Here is a 16,923-nt window from a genome sequence, read left to right as displayed (position 1 = left end):
TCCTATGGTACTAATGGGACAAGAGTATTCTAATAATAAGAGCAACAGCTCACATTTACATACTATAGCCCTCTATAGTTTAAAAAGTTTTCCTCATAGGAATCCTGGGATATAGGTAGAATAAGTAATATTAACCCCATTTTACAGTCAAATATATGGAGGACCAAAGTGGTTAAGTGGTCTGCTCCTTTCTCGCCAGGAAGTAAATAGGTAGGTGGTAGCCCTGGCACATGAGTCCATGTCTTATAGAATTCAAACAAATATTCTTTTCTTTTAGAAACAGGACTGATAAGAAAATGTGACTATGTGCAAAGTCAAGTTTGTTACCTTTTAAAGTCTATATATAATATATTCTAGTATATTATTTTCAAAGCTGCCCTGCTTTTCTCCCTCTGAACCTCCTTTTGTTCTACTGTGTAGCTTCTTTTAAAAGTTTCATTGACTATTTTCTTTCTGTTTCTCCTTATTGTTGGTATCCCTACTACTAGCTCCCTGCTTCCCAACAATCTTTTCCTGCAAAAAGAGAATAAAAACCTCATCCCTTGGAACAAACAGGCCATCAAGCAAACAAATTTGCACTATCAGTCATGCTCAAGAAAAATATACCTCATTCAGCACTTCTATTCTATCACCTCTCTGTCAGTAAGTAGAAAACATTCTTCAGTTTTGGTCCTTTGGAATTGTGACTGGTCAGAATTCTCAAGTCTTTTAAAGTTGCTTCTCTTTATAAAGCTGTAGTCATTGCATAAATTATTCTCCTGATTTTGCTCATTTTAATATTCACCAGTTCATACAAGTTTTCCCAGGTTTCTCTGAATCATTCATCTCATACTGTGCAATAGTATTCCATTACATTCATTGCTACACTTGTTTAGCTATTTCCCTGACGGGCATCCTATTGTTTTCCAAATCTTTATTAAAACAAAAAGTGCTGCTACAAATATTTTTGTATATAAGGGTCCTTTTTTTGAGCCTTTTGGAGTTTATATCTAGCAGTGGTATCAGAGGGTCAAAGATTATATGCAAAGACAAAAAGAAAATTGTTTATTTTATCTCGTTTGACACTCTCTATCCTTTGGTCAAGAATGCATTCAATATCCAGTTACAGAATATTATCTTCTTCCCTGCTCCTCAAATTTTATGACATGACTTTTTATATCTAAGTCATGTATTTGGAGCTTAATGTGGCATACGATGGGAGATCTTGATTTAAAACTCATTTCTGCCATGCTGTTTTCCAGTTTTCCCAGTGGTTCTTGCTAAACAGAGAATCTTTGCCTCAGCAGGGAGATTTTGGATGTGTTAAACCCTATGCTACTGTTTGTTTGCTTCTGGATGCTGAATGCCTAATTTGTTCCTCTAACCAACTTTCTATTTTTTAACCAGTACCAAATAGTTTTTTATGATTGCTGTGCTGTTTTATAGTATAACCTGAGACCTGGTAATAGTAGACCTCTTTCCTTTCTATTTTTAAAAAATTTCCCTTGAAATTCTTGATATTTTCTTCTCCAGATTAATTTGTTACCTTTTAACAAAGTTGTATGAAATAACACTTTAGTAGTTTGACTGGTATGGTTATTAAGGTAGTAAGTTAATTTTCAGAGTATTACCATTTTTATTATATTGGCACAGACCAGCCATGAGTAATTAATGTCTCCAATATTTAGCTCTGTATTTATAGAAAACATTTTCAAAGATTCCTCAATTTTTTTGTACCTATTTTAAATAGAATTTGTTTCTATTTCTTCTTGATAGGTTTTGTTTGTGATATGGCAGAAAGGCCACAGGATTAAAGTGGTTTATATATATATATATATATATATATATATATATATATATATATATACACATTATACACATATTATTATATATAACTACTTTGCTAAGATTATTGATAATTATTTTAATCAACTTTTTAGTTTAATTTCCAATGTCCCCAAAGTAAAATACCATATCATCTGCAAAAAAGAAAATTTTGTTTCCTTTCTCCCTAAGCTTATAACCTTAATTTCTTTTTCTTGTCTTATACATTCAGTTGTTTTTTAGTTGTGGCAGACTCTTTATGGCCCTTTTTGGGGTTTTCTTGGTAGAAATCCTGGAGTGGTTTGCCATTTCCTTCTCTAGCTCATATTATAGATGAGAAAAATGAGGCAAATAGGGTTAAGTGACTTGCCCAGGGTCACAACTAGTGTCTGTGGCCAGGTTTGAGGAAGATATGTTTTCCTGACTGCAGGCCCAGCACTCTATCCACTGTATCACTTAGCTGTCCATCATATCTATAGCTAGCATTTCTAGAATTACATCAAATAAAAGTGTTGATTTAATCATGGACATAACCACTGATCTTACTGGAATGATGCTGGCGCTTAGTTTTAAAGTGTTACTAAGGGGCAGATAGGTGGCTCAGTGGATAAAGCACTGACCCTGGATTCAGGAGGACCTGAGTTCAAATCCAGCCTCAGACACTTAACACTTACTAGCTGTGTGACCCTGGGCAAGTCACTTAACCCTCACTGGCCTGCAAAAAAAAAAAAAGAAAATGATACTATTCATTATACCAAGGAAAAGGCCCACCTATTCCTATGCTTTTAAATATTTTTTGTTTGTTTTTTGCTTTTTATAGAAAAGGGGATTTTATTTTGTCAAAAGCTTTTCTTTTTACCTGCTGAAATAATTATGTTATATGCCTGTTGAGATAATCAAGTTATTCAAAGTGTTCATTATTAATATGGCCTATTATAATTAGTTTTCCTAAAATTTAACCAATTGTTAATAGCTCATAAGTCTCTGATCATCATGGTGTGTAAAATTTAATAATGTGCTATAGTCACTTTAATATTTTATATCAACATTCATTATGTATATCAGTATACAGTTTTCTGTGATTTCTCACTTTTTGGTTTAGGGATCAAATCATATTTCTATTATTAAAGGAATCTGACAGGCTACCTTTTCTTCTGATTTTTGCAAACTTAATGTAATGTTGGAATGCATTATTTTCTGAACGTCTGATAGAGTTTATCAATCTATGTGGTCCTGTTTTGTTTTTTGTTTGCTCACTTCATGGAGTTGATTTATGGTTTGTTCAAGTTCATTTTTTGAGATTAGGTAATTTAAAACCTTGATTTCTTATTTTATTAATTTGCACATTTTACATTTTCATAAATATTTACCATTTCATATCACTTTTGTTGAAACCAGTAATTAGGCAAGAGTTCATAATGACTTTATTTCCTCTTGCTTTGTTGTGAATTCTCCATTTTCATTGCTGACATTTGCTTTTCCTCTCTTTAAAAAAATTATTTTAGCTATTTTTTCTATTTTGTTAGTTTCTTTCCTTTTTTCTTTTTAAAATCAGCTTCTGGTTTTATCTAACATTTCAATGACTTCTTTGTTTTCAATTTTGTTATACTATATTTTGGTTTTTAAAATTTCTATTTTGTTGTTTAGATTTTTTATTTAATTTTTAAACTTTTTTTAGATGAATACTCCATAAATACACTGACTTATTCTTTCTCTCTTTTGTTGATTAAAGTTTTTAAGAGACATGAATTTTCAAGGACTTCTTTTTGCTCTATCCCAAAAGTTTTTTCTTTTACTTTTTCTTTCTGATGTGTTAAAAATCTTTTATTTCCTCCCAATTACACGTAAAACCAATTTTTAACATTTGTTTTTTAAAATGTTGACTTCTAAATTCTCTGCCTCTCTCCTCTTTCTTCTCATTGAGAAGTCAAGCAATTTGATATAGGTTATACAAAACCTATGCAGTCATGCAAAAACATAATTCCATATTTGTTATGATGTGAAACAAAACAAATACCTCCTCCCTGTCCACTATCAAAAACCCAAGAAGAATAAAGAAAGTAAGAAAAAAGTTTGTTTCAACTGTATTCAGATTCCATCAGTTCTTTTTCTGGAAATGGATAGAATTTTTCATCATAAGTGCTTTGGAATTGTCTTGGGATCACTGTAGTGCTGAGATTAGCTAAATCATTCACAGTTAGTCATCACACAATATTGCTGTTACTGTGTACATTGTTCTCCTGGTTTTGCTCACTTCACTTTGCATCAATTCGTTAAGTCCAGATTTTTCTGAAAAGCATCCTGCTTGTCATTTCTTGCAGCTTAGTAGTATTCCATCACAATCATACACTACAACTTGTTTAGCCATTCCCTACTTAATGGCCATCCCCTCAATTTCCTTTTTTTTTTTTTTTTGCCAGCACAAAGAGAGCTGCTATAAACATTTTTGTACATCTAGGTCCTTTTCCTCCCCCCTCCCCCCACTCCTTTGGGATACAGACCTAGTAGTGGTATTGCTGGGTCAAAGGATATATGCAGGCATAGTTCCAAATTGCTCTCCAGAATGGTTGGATCAGTTTACAACTCTACCAATAGTGCTTTAGTGGTTCACTTTTCCCAGAACTTTGTATGGGCAATGCAAGAGAATCCTCTTCCCAGCCAGCAAAGGGTCCCCTGTAATCAATCATCTGAACAGCTGTGCGACCCCCTTACCATCTATGGCCTGAGAGTTTCCAGCCATTGATTCAGCTGCCCTCCAAGGCCTGTTGCTGGTTTGCTGGGTGTGGCCTGTGTGGGACTATGTTCCACTCTGGCTCCAATGAGACACAGTCCTTTCCTGTTGAGCTTACTAATCTGTCATGGGCTAGAAAATGGTTTCACCCTGTCCTTTGTTGGTTCTGCCATTCTGGATTTTGTTTTTGAGGCATTATTTTAACATTGTCTGGAGGGAAATTTGAGAGTACTCAGGCAAAGTCTCTGCCTATACTCTGCCATCTTGGCTCTGCCCCTCCATCCAAAGTTTTAATAAACTGCCTCATCATTGTCATTTTTATTGATGAAATTGTTTATTATTTCTAAAATTCGTACTTTCATCTAATAACGCTTTAAGTTTGTTTAAATTATTTAATGTCCATCTAAATTTGGATCTTTAAAGGTGCTTTACTGACTATAAATTTTATTGTATTGGTGGTATGAGTGTTTATTTGTTTATGAGTTTGATATGCCTAGTTCTATAACATGGTTAATTTTTGTAAAGGCATCACACACAGCAGGGAAATATTTCTATTTATGTTGTTTACATCTAATATTTGCCCAAATACATCTAACTTGATTAAAAATTCTATTCAAGTCCTTGTTTCTTTTTTTATCTTTTGTTAGATTTGTCTGAAAGGGATCCATTGAGGTCTTTAACTATAGTTTTGCTGTCTATTTTCCCCTAACATTGGTTTTTCCCCTTTAAATACTTAGAAGCCAAGTATTCAGTACCATGTATTAAATACTGATATTATTTCCTTATCTATGGTGCCTTTACACATAATGTAGGTTTCCATAAATGTAGTTTATCTTTTCTAACGTCTATTTTACTGTTACCCTTATCTTCACTGCCACTTGCTGCTTTTCTAAGTTTGCTTGAAGCACAATAAAAATTGTTCCAGCCTCCTTTAACTCTGAATCTTTCTGTTTCCTAGAAATTTCTGAATTAGATTTCTAATCTGTTTTGCTAGCCTTTTCTGTTTTTATGATGAGTCCATTCTGTTCATGGTTTTTACAAATCATGCATGTATTTCCCTTCATCGTATGCCCCTTCCCCATCATCTTAAAGGAGGTGAGAGAGAAGGAAGGTGGCCTACACTAGTTATCTATACTTAAGTGGTTTGCCTCTAATGAACTATCCCACCTTTCTTCTTTTATATCCAGATTCAGCTCACTAGTTCTTATATTTTATTTCTTTTAATTGCCCTTCCCCCTTTCATTTCCACTCTGAGTGGATCTTTGTTTTGTTTGCCAATGACTACTCCATTCAGACTTTAGCCTCACTCTTAAATCCTCTTTCCCCATTCTCATTCTTTCTTCCCTGTGAAGGTTAATGATTTTTCTAGACCAACTTTTTTGTGCAAGTATGTATGTTCACCCATCATTTATCTTTTTGACTAGAGTCCCATTCTCCCTGCTCCTTCTTCTACATTTGTATATCCTTTTCAGATGAGAAACTGAAGGTTCCACATCCTTGTTCCTCACTTTATCTCTGGTACATTCCTTTCCCACTACTTTTTCTCTGTTTCTTTATAGTGTTGTCTTTTGTTTGCTTATGTGACTAGCCAAACTTGTGGAATGGGCCAGAGTCAAACTCTGTCCTATCCCACACTCTTAGACAGAATGGTCAGGCCCTGAATTCAGTTTGGCAGGCTCAGGCACACTTGGATTGTCTGGGTTCAGGGTATTATGGTTTTCAGGGCCCTCGAGAGAGAGTCCAGTTCCTGGTCATAGCTCTGCCAGCCCTCAGCTCTGTTCCACTGTTCTAGAGCTGTAGGTTTCTGAGCCTCCCTGAAGCTTCCTAGTCAGGGCATACTGTTGCTAGAGTGCTGTGTATTTTCCCCTCAGCCTGGGCTGACCTAATATCACCATTACCTTGACCACCATCTCCCCTCAGATCCTAAGGGAGACAGCTAAGGATCCTGAGCCCAAGAGCACTGAAAAGCAATCCCTATGGAGATTCAGCGCTGGCAACTGTACTGCTGGTGCTACAGTCATATTTACTGAAGGAAAGTTCTTGCCACCATTAAACAGTTCAGTACTAGAAACTGCATATGAAAAATCAAATTTAAAAAGTCAAATCAATGTAAATAACATTAAGAAGCACTAACCTCTGCTTTGTTAATGTGCCCTAAGAACCATGGGATTTTTACATCTGATTTGCAGCTGAAAAACCTTCATATGTGTTTTCTTCCCCATTAGGATATGAATTTGTTGAGTAGGGATAGTCTTGCTTTTCTCTTTGCATCTCCAGTACTTAGTGGACTAAGTGCTTATTCATTTATTTACTCCCCATCCTGCATTCCCCAGAGTGCTGTTTCCACACCCCTCCCACCCCCCAAAACGGTTCATCATCCAGGCACTCCAGGCTTCTGACTCCCTTAGAATAAGTATGACAGGTTTTAGGTGCTCCTACAGCATCACTGGTCATATTACTAGCAGACTGCTGGCTTGTTTACCTACCCAAGCTGGCTTCCCTAGCAGAGGGTATTCTAAACTTTTGGCTACTCATTTTAAAAAAAAATACTATTTATTGATCTTTTGTTCTTACATTGCTTAAATGTCCCCCTGCACGTCACCTCCTTCCTGAGAGTCATCTCTTTGTAAGGTATACTACCGCTTATATATTTTTTTATTTTATTAAATTTTTTTTCCAATTACATGTAAAGATAGTTTAACATTCATTTTTGTAAGATTTTGAGTTACAAATTACACTATCTCTTTAGGTTCCTTTCATAAAGGGCAGTTAATGGAAAAGAACAGAGAAAATGATCTGCACAAAAGTGGACTGATTAGATTTGCTGTCAACAATATGGATGTGATGTCATGCTTGTGTGGGAACAGTTGAATGTGATAAAGAAGCAGAGAAAGATTATTTATTTATTTATGAAGAAGCAGAGAAAGAGGATAGTGAAAAATGACAATCTCAAGGACAATGAAGAGGGAGGACTTTAGAACTAAGGCTACCTCAGCTAATTTCAAATCTCTTACATAAGTTTAGTGGGGTGAAACTAAGAAATGAAGAAATAAATGTTTGGACACTGAGATGAATTTAGAAGTTTGTAAGTTTAAAAAGGACTACTGATTTGATGGGGGAATTTGGGAGTTGTGATTTTTTGTTTTGCTATTGTTTTTGTTTTTGCGGGGCAATGGGGGTTAAGTGACTTGCCCAGTGTCACACAGCTAGTAAGTGTCAAGTGTCTGAGGCCGATTTGAAACTCAGGTACTCCTGAATCCAGGGCCGGTGCTTTATCCACTGCGCCACTAGCTGCCCCCGAGTTGTGATTTTTTAAAGTCAAAAGGAGTGACTGAGAATTAGGGAAGAGGCTCTCATAGAAAGCATCATAGCAGAGAGGGCAACAAAGAAGGAAAGAAACCTTCAAAGAAAGAGCTAAAGAAGACAGCAAGGGACTGAAAAGCGGCTCCAATGGAACAGAACAGCAGTTAGGACAGACTGCTTCAACTGATGAATCCTGATTGGCCAGAAAAAAGTGAATTCATTGGCCAAGAGCTCCAGCACCCAGCCACCCCAGGTGGGAGCAAAATGAGGCTTTCAAAAGGGCAGGTGGCTCTCTCCTACCACCTCTGTCTTCAGAAGGAAAGGCAGAAGTGCATCACAGCTGCTTTGACAGCTTGATAGGTGTGCGGGAAGCATGTTGCTATGAACTCTATTCTAAATGGGTAGTGAAACTCTTGGGGAGGGTGTGGAAAACACCCAACATGCAGATGAGGAGTGAGGGAATGCATTATTAAGTAACTTACTGTATGCAACATCCAAGTAAGTATTAGCCTGGGCTGTTTTGCGGAGCCCAGAAAGAGGGGTATTTTGTAGAGCTCTGGAGTTTCTCAGGCTCAAGTCTTGATATTAACATTAAGAGCTAACACTTTCAGGGCAGCTAGGTGGCGCAGTGGATAAAGCACCAGCCCTGGATTAGGAGGACCTGAGTTCAAATCCAGCCTCAGACACTTGACACTTACTAGCTGTGTGACCCTGGGCAAGATCACTTAACCCCTCATTGTCCTGGAAAAAAAAAAAAAGAGCTAACACTTTCTAATGTCTTCTTTAGAGTGATATTTATTTGAAAGATCTTATAAAAGCTGTGTTCAAGTAAAGAGGATATTTTCCCAGATTAAGAGTAGTGCAGATCAATAGTCAAGCAGTGAGGAGAGAAGCAGTTTCATGTGGTGCACATGTTCCTGAATGAATAACACTGAAACCTGGCGCACCTACAACCATGAGTTTATGTGAATTACACGAATGGTGCTTCCCTCAAGTATTTGCATGCTAGGTTGCTATAAGTTTGTACCCACTATTCACTATAGCTATTAGAAAAATGGTGTGAGTGTAATCCGGGTTTGAGGATTTGTGGATGTACCTGCTTTACCATATTATTATGTCTTTTGCCTTACTGCTAATTAAATTATTATCTTATCAAATCTAAAAGTCTTCATTAGCCAGTCAGAATTTCCAAATTAAAAAAAAGACACTACTGTGATTGGCTTGTTGTATAGACAAAAAATACATTGGTGCTAGTGGAAAGTAGGAGAGTATATTTGTCCTCAACAGGGTTACCTAGGACTCTAAGATAGTTTGAATGTAATTGTGTGCTAGTGGTCTATCTCTGAGAACTATGCTCTGCTACTGTGCTGGATGGAGTGAATAAACCAAACACAGAAAAATAAGCAGAGTTTCTAATGGTGTAGACATTAAAACTTTATTGGCTGGGCCCCACTGTACAACATTTAGTAATGTTAAACATGGGGGCAGTAGAATGTTATACCTTATAACAAAGGAATTTTTTAAGAGAGAAAAAGGAGAAAAAAAACTGCAAAATCTATCAGTATATGAGGAAAACCTGACTATATTTAAAAAAACATTCCAAATCTGAGCAACTCTTCCCCCACCTCTGCAAACAAGTAGGGAGGGTGTCTTCACATATTTTTTGGAGCCAAGCTTGTTCTTTGCAATTTTCATTTTCAATTGATTTTTCCATGCTTTGTCATATTCACAATTTCTTATAATCCAGTAATATTCCATTACATTCATTTACCAAAATTTATTTAGATATTCCCCAACTGATGAATATTTACGTTGCTTCCAATTCTTTCCAATCACAAAAAAAGTGCCACTATAAATATTTTGGTGTATTATAAGGACTTCTTTTTATTCAATGGCTTCCTTGGGGTTTAAGAATAGTAGTGCTTAATTTCAAATTGCGTTTAAAATGGTTGTTCTCCTATATCTGATTGCTTACTGCCTTAGGAGTGGGGAGGAAAGGGGAGGGAGGGCAGAAGGAATAAAATTTGCAGCGCACAGCATCCATGTTTTTGGAAATATCTTCAGACCTGGTCTGGTCAACTCACCAAGTGTCTCCCTAGTCTCTTTCTTCTACTAAGCTCTCATTAATCTACGATCTCTCCATATATTACTGAACACTCTTTTCCACTACTAAAACTGTATGGGCTTTTCCCCTCCGCATACCTTTCTGTGGTAGCTTCCTGTAGCACTCACTCTTAAATTGCCTTGTCATTTCAAATATCTATTAAAAACCACTCTCTTCCTCCCATGAATACACATCTTGATTCCTAAATTGCCATCCACTTATAACCTCGGTGCAAAATGTTTGTCAGCATTTGACTGGTATGAGAAATGACAAACCTAAAAAGGATGTATTATATGTGGACAGCTCTTCTTTTTGCTATCTTCTTTCTAGTACTTTATTCTATTAGTATTTTTTCAGCAGAAATTTTGTTTGGGTTATAATGGTGACTCCTAGATGCCAGATTAACACTTTCATATCCATAACTTTCAGACTGATAGTAAAAGAATGCTTATCACAATGACTCTACTACATATGTCACTCTACTTTGCTGGCTGGAAATCTCAAAAATATTCATAATCTATGTCACTATCTTTATTTCACCAATTTTTTGGCTGTAATGACTCCAACTGTTTGTAATACATACCAAACACATAGCATTTAATTTCCTGAGTGTTACAGATTAAGTACTTATTACTGTATAAAAGATGCAAAAAAGGCTTAGAGGAGTGAATTAGCATAAGACAGAGTCTAATAAGGGTGCCTACAAAAGTCAACCAATATTAAGTGAGAGAAATGACTTTTCTCTCTTATATTAATAACCAACTATTAATTGAGATTAAGGTTTCCCCTTTTTATTTCCTCATTCAGAAATAAATCCCTGTAGGTTATACAGCAAGTCTTTGAAGGACACTGCTGATAGATGAGATAGTCTAAATCCTCAGGGTACATATCTGGTTGGGACCCTACCCAATTAGAAAACCTTACAAGGAGAATGGAATCTAGGTGAATTCTGCCTCATTGTGTTCTATTCATTCAAGCTTAGGTAGAGACAGATCCCTTTGTCTAGATCAGGGCTTCTTAAACTTTTTCTACCTGAGAGCCCTTTTCACTTGCAAAATTTTTAGGCGACCCCCAAGTATATAGGTAATATAAAATAGGTATTCATAACCTTTTACTGTTGCCAAATTTTTTGTGAATCCCACATTCAGTTACTTGAACCCATATGGGGTCAAAACCCACAGTTTAAGAAGCTAGGGCCTAGATTACCCAAGTCTGGGGATGGTCTGAGTAGAAAGGGGTAAAGGTAACATAATCAAGTTCCATTCTCCAGCCCCTCATTAGAATAGGTCCATCTCTCATTATAATATTTATTCTTTCATTGTTAACCAATCTGAATTGATTTCCATTCATCAGGAACACCCACTCTTCCAAGGGCATATAAATATTGAGAGGCCTCCATGAGTCATCTTTGGTTTACAAGAGAAAGCTATATGACTGTCCTTTTGTTAATTATTTGCCAGCCATAATAATAAAATGATTGTTAATTACCCAGAAATGTCTCTCGGACTTTTTATACATCACATAAGTAATCTTTAGACACATGAGATAGAGTCGAGTGCTACTTTGAGATTACTTTTTAAAAAAATATACTTTCTTTACTTAAAAATGTCATGGGGCGCAGAGCACCCCAGAATTTCTCTGGGGCACACCGAGGAATCTTCTCCTTGAGAAACTAAACCAGAGGACAGATAACGCCTAGAGAAACCAAATCGGACTGAGCTAGCTTGGGATTCCTACCCTTCATTCTGGTCTCCCTTACCCTGGGGAGATAAGTTTGGGTGTGACTGCGGCCTTTGTGTCCAGAAGAGGGATCCGTAGCCACCCCTCACCCAATTCCTCTAGTCACTACTAGTGGGGGATGGTCCACCTTCACTAAAGGAACTTTCCACAGGCAGATGGTCCACCCCCATCAGGCCTCTATAAAAGTACCTTCCAGTCTCCTGTTCGAGGAGATTTGGTACCTCTGAGCCATGTGCTTTATGCCAAATCTCCCAATGAAAAAGTCTAAGGATTCTTCTTTCATGGTTTCCCCTCCCCCCACCCTTCCCGTCCCTTGCTCCCTAAATAAACTATCACCTTGTTCTAACTATGTTTTGTGTGCAAGAGGGTGTAATTCTTTAAAGAGGAATTCCAAGAACCACCAACCCCAAACCGTACCCCACCATCATTTCCCACTATATCAAAAATAATCTCCTTAAGGCTTGGGATTTGTTTCTGACAGTTTAACCTCAGTGTCTAGCATAGGGCCTTGCATACAGTAAGTGTTTAAAAGTGTTTAAAACTGCTGAATTTGAATTCCAAATTCATCCAAAGTGTAGTTATAACCTGCCTGCTAAAAGCTTAGAACATAATAAGTTAGCAACAAATTAAACACACACAGAGCAATGTCTACCATACAAGTCTATCATACAAGTGAACTAAAATATGCTTGTTTTTCATATTTAAATATTTTGTTTTTGTCAAAATTCTTATGCATAACAAAGGGAAAGGTGTGACTATCTCAGAAGCAGATGAAATAGAAGCTATAGACTAGAATGAGTTTGTAATACAAAAGGCAAGGAAATCCAGCCTGGAGTGAACAGTGTTACAACTACCAAATGCAGATGGAAAAGAGATGGCTGCCTAGATCGCAACTTAGTAAATGCAAAAGTTTGTGATCTTTCTATGCACACACACATATTCATTATTCAACAAACTTTGATTGGATGTTTCAGACCATTTCCCTAGAAAAATTCCATCATCAATTAATAGCCAACAACAATGAACCTAGAGTGCAGCACCATATCATGACATCAAGGCCATTGCCACAGCTACTCTCATACTCTGTGAAGGCCAAAACCTGAAACTTGGGCTCGAGGCATGAACATAATAACAGGATGGGTTTAGGGGAGACTGGGTACCCTCTGACATATTTGCCACGCATTTAATTTTACAGCTAATAATTATCTCTAGGACCCAAGTGTTTGCTCCATACATTTGCCAACAGGCAAATACACACAACCTTTTTTTCCTGATTACTTTGTCACTTCTGTTTCTTTTACATTTTCCTAATGCTTAGAAAGATTATTTTCCATGGGATACAGAAATTATCTGCTATCAGAATTTGGTTCCTATTAAGAATATGTCACAAGAATCTAAAAGGAAGATGTGAAATCAGTCTGAATCAAAATTGATCAATTAAACGTAAATCACAAATTTATTAAGAACATAATGTGTGTAGAACTCTGTGACAGTCAGGAGGGAAGATAAAGAGCCTAGATAAGACAGGGCGAATGGGTTTATCTCTGACCCCAATATCAGAGAGCAAGAGTATGAGAAGATGTGAATGAATACTAATTTAATTCTTGACTCCCTTAGCAAAACAAACACAACAAAGAAAGAAAGAAAAAGAAAAAAGTATAAGGAAGTGAGGTAAAGGAGGACAAAAATGCACAACAACAGGAAGCACAATACTTGAGTCATAAAACCTGGGTTTGACCATGGCAAAGTCACTTAAGGAAAACAAGAAATGGAAATTATTTCTAAAATGAAGGAAGCTGATTGCTAAATTCCCTTTGGGCTCTAAATCCTAGGATTGTATAAAGTAAGAACCTTGGCAAAGTTTGTATCTTATTCTTCTAAAACAAGGGTGTGAAGGAATCACAGTCTAACAGAGCATGCCAAAATATTATTTTGGATTATGATGGGTTATTTAATACTGCAGATATTCAAATCTATAGTGTAGTAGGTTCAACATAAAAGCAAATGGTAGAGGAAAAAAATGTGTCTGAAATAATTGTCATGAAAAAAAATTCCAGAAAATCCAATTGTCATGGAAATGGTCATTCATAATAAGCTGGATAAAGGTAGCCTACTTTAACAGACTAGCAGCCTGTATTTGGGGGGGGGGGGGTCTAAAGAGGTTGGTAGAAGAGTGACTACTAATATCTGCAAATGCCCAGTTCCTAATCCTACCAAAAGTAATGTATTAGGTTATATCAGAGCTATAGGAAAGTGGAATGAGGGCTTAGGAACATGGTAGGTTTCCTCTCTCAAGGTCCGGTCACAAAAACAGGACTGAGAGAAAGAAACCTGAAACTCAAATGCCCTAATTGGTCAGATCTTATTTCTGGTGACCATACCTCTGCTTGCCAGGCCAGTGTGGAAGCGGAGAGGGCTGAGGTGCGACCAGCCCCTAGAACTGCAATTGTTTCCCCATCATCATCCACCACTTTGAAGTCCAGGTCCTCATTATACTTTCTTCTCTTCACCTGTCGTCCTGAGCGCCGTTTCTACAGAACAAATAAATCTTATCAGGGAGGAATTGTTCCTTTTGCCAAAGCCAAATTTCAGGGACGTTAGGTCCACATGATTTAGGAGAGGAGTTCCATTTCTTTTTCAGAATGGCACAAAAGAATTTAATGAGTTTTGCCAACATCTATTTCAAGTGTGTGTGCTCTTCCTTAGGAAAACCCAACACAAGAAAATCAGACTTCACAAAATTGGTGTTTTTACATTTTGTCAAACAATTCTTTTCTGTCTAATTCAGGTTACCTTTTTTTTTTTTTTTTTGCAGGGCAACAGGGGTTAAGTGACTTGCCCAGGATCACACAGCTAGTGTCAAGTGTCCAAGGCCAGATTTGAACTCAGGTCCTCCTGAATCCAGGGCAAGTGCTTTATCCACTGCACCACCCTGCTGCCCCCCCCCCCCCCCCGCCAATGTCAGGTTTCTTCTAAGCAAGATGACTATAAAGTAATTTTTTAACTCCCAAAGCCACATCTGAAAACCATTCTCATTACTCTATCTCATTGACTATGTTCTCTTTTGGATTCATGAAGATTACAAGACTTATGAATCTTAAGCCCCACCAATCTCTATAACCCTCATATGTTCACCATTCTCCTTCTTTAGCCTTGCCTTTCCTGTTTGCTAACCCTAAATATTTCTTATCTGATATACAAATTGTGAAACCATGACTGTAGCTGCAAAAAATCTATGCACTCCTAGTTTATATGCAGTGCTTTTTTTTTTTCGGAATAGAATTTTATTTTCCAAAATATATGTAAAAACAAATTTTAACATCAATTTTTTAAAAAAATTGTTCCAACTTCTCTACCCACCCCCACCCACTAGAACTCAAGCATTTCAAAATAAATTATACATGAGTAGTCATGGAAAACATTCCCACATTAGCTAGGTTGTGAGAGAAAAAAAGTCAAAAAAACTCCCCAAACTTCAGACTGAGGAATTGTCAAAGGGAAAAAACATTTTTTTAAAAAATGTGTTTCCAGGGGCAGCCAGGTGGCGCAGCGGACAGAGCACTGGCCCTGGAACCAGGAGCACCCGAGCCCAAATCCGGCCCCAGACACCCAACACCCACCAGCCGCATGACCCCGGGCAAGCCACCCAACCCCAATTGCCTCACCAAAAAAGAAAAAAAGAAAAGAAAAGAAAAAAAAATGTGTTTCCATCTATTTTCAGATACTATCACTTCTTTCTCTGTAGATGGGTTGCCATTTTCATAAGTCCTTCAGGGTTATATTGGACCATTGCCTTGCTGAAAATAACCACATGCTTCCCAGCAGATCATCCCCCACTATTGCTGTTATTTTGTATACAGTGCATTTCACTCTGCTTCAGTTCATGTAGGTCTTTCCAGGTTTTTCTAATAGTATCCTGTTCATCATAACCTAAATAATGTACCTTAAACTTGACAAAGAATTTTCTTCATATTAGCCCAGTATATGCAGTGCTTTTAATGGGCATTTCAGAATGCTGATTATCCTCAGATGCTGACCTACTGCTGCTCTCTAAGGTCCCCCTTCTGTCTGTAGATCCATGATTCAATGGACCTCCCAATTTAGGAGGCTTTGAGATGTAGAAAAGGTCCACGAAAGGCTGGAACTGTAGGATCATAGATGGTCCATTAAAAAGAGAAGCCCAACTAGGCAGCTGGGGGCACTTCAAGAAATTTAGTATTTCTAGGACTTTCAAAACAAGCTGAAGATGAAAGTTCCACCAAGGGACAAGCTGGGTTTTTGTTTGTTTGTTTTTGTCTTTGTATCCCTAATATCCACCAAAAAAAAAAAAAAAGCATCCTACACATACTACTAGTGAAGGTTTGTTGAACCAAAGAGGGAAAAGACAACTCAATCCATGAAGGGGGGAAAGTCCTACCTAAAGCAGCATTCACCTGGACACTGCTTTTAGGAATGAGAATGAGTTAGGCTTTAAATTGGCTTTGGTGAACCTCCCAAACTGTCCTGGAATAAGGAGCACATTCATTTCTCTAAATCAACATTTTAAAGCATTCAGATTTTAAAATTACTTGTACAAAACAGTGACAATAACCTGGACCCCAAAATTCTTAGAAGGATGCAACTCCCTCTGAAAAGAACGCTGCTCCCAAGAGTGCACTAAGAAAAGGCCCTACTCTCTGTATCTCCAACCAAGTCCTAGGACTCAGATTTACAGAAATAAAGAAGAGGCAGGAATAAACGAGTAATAAAATGGCAATAAGCGAGATCTCATGTAGAAGCTGTCATCCAAGTGGTTCTCAGTCATAGCTATACCTGGCTGTCAGCAGACTCAGCGGATTCCTCTGGGTTCCGATGAGATGGACTGAGTAGGCCCTGATCCAGCTCTAAGTTTTCCACTGATAGATCATTTTTCCTTTTCCCTTTCTTCCTCTTCTCTACTGGGGTTGGTCCTTGCTCCTTGCTACAAGGAAAAATTAAGGGTTAAACTTCTTGACATAATGAATTAAATCTCTTGGGCAGTTTTTAAAACTCTAGTATCAAATGCCCACATAGATGATAAGACTGCTTACTCAAGATGCACACACAGGCTGAGAAGTGGTTCAGAAAATGTGAATTAAAGTCTGGCAGAAAACAAAAACAAAAACAAAAGATAAAACCCAGATATCATGGCCCCCAACACCAAAAGAATATTAATCAGATTTTTAGTTTTTCATCAAAATAGAAGTTTTTCTTATGCTTACTG

The 16,923-nt window shown here is 37.2% G+C and overlaps 1 protein-coding gene across 10 annotated transcripts in view; it reads right to left on the bottom strand.

The window, feature by feature from the left end:
- CHD6 (chromodomain helicase DNA binding protein 6) overlaps positions 1 to 16,923 on the bottom strand; it is a 197,470-nt gene that overhangs the window by 114,786 nt on the left and 65,761 nt on the right. For all 10 annotated transcript variants that reach the window (XR_006354944.1, XM_043987068.1, XM_043987070.1 and 7 more), the window contains 2 exons: positions 16,494 to 16,641; positions 14,063 to 14,212 (listed from right to left, as the gene is read on the bottom strand). Coding sequence is in view for 9 of the 10 variants with exons in the window: in XM_043987068.1 (XP_043843003.1) it covers positions 14,063 to 14,212; positions 16,494 to 16,641 (298 nt within the window). In the remaining variant the exon portion in view is untranslated. The remainder of the gene's footprint in view (positions 1 to 14,062; positions 14,213 to 16,493; positions 16,642 to 16,923) is intronic.

Source organism: Dromiciops gliroides, chromosome 2, assembly GCF_019393635.1.
Source record: "Dromiciops gliroides isolate mDroGli1 chromosome 2, mDroGli1.pri, whole genome shotgun sequence".
NCBI classification, from domain to species: domain Eukaryota; kingdom Metazoa; phylum Chordata; class Mammalia; order Microbiotheria; family Microbiotheriidae; genus Dromiciops; species Dromiciops gliroides.
This window is presented reverse-complemented; position numbering and strand designations above follow the sequence as displayed.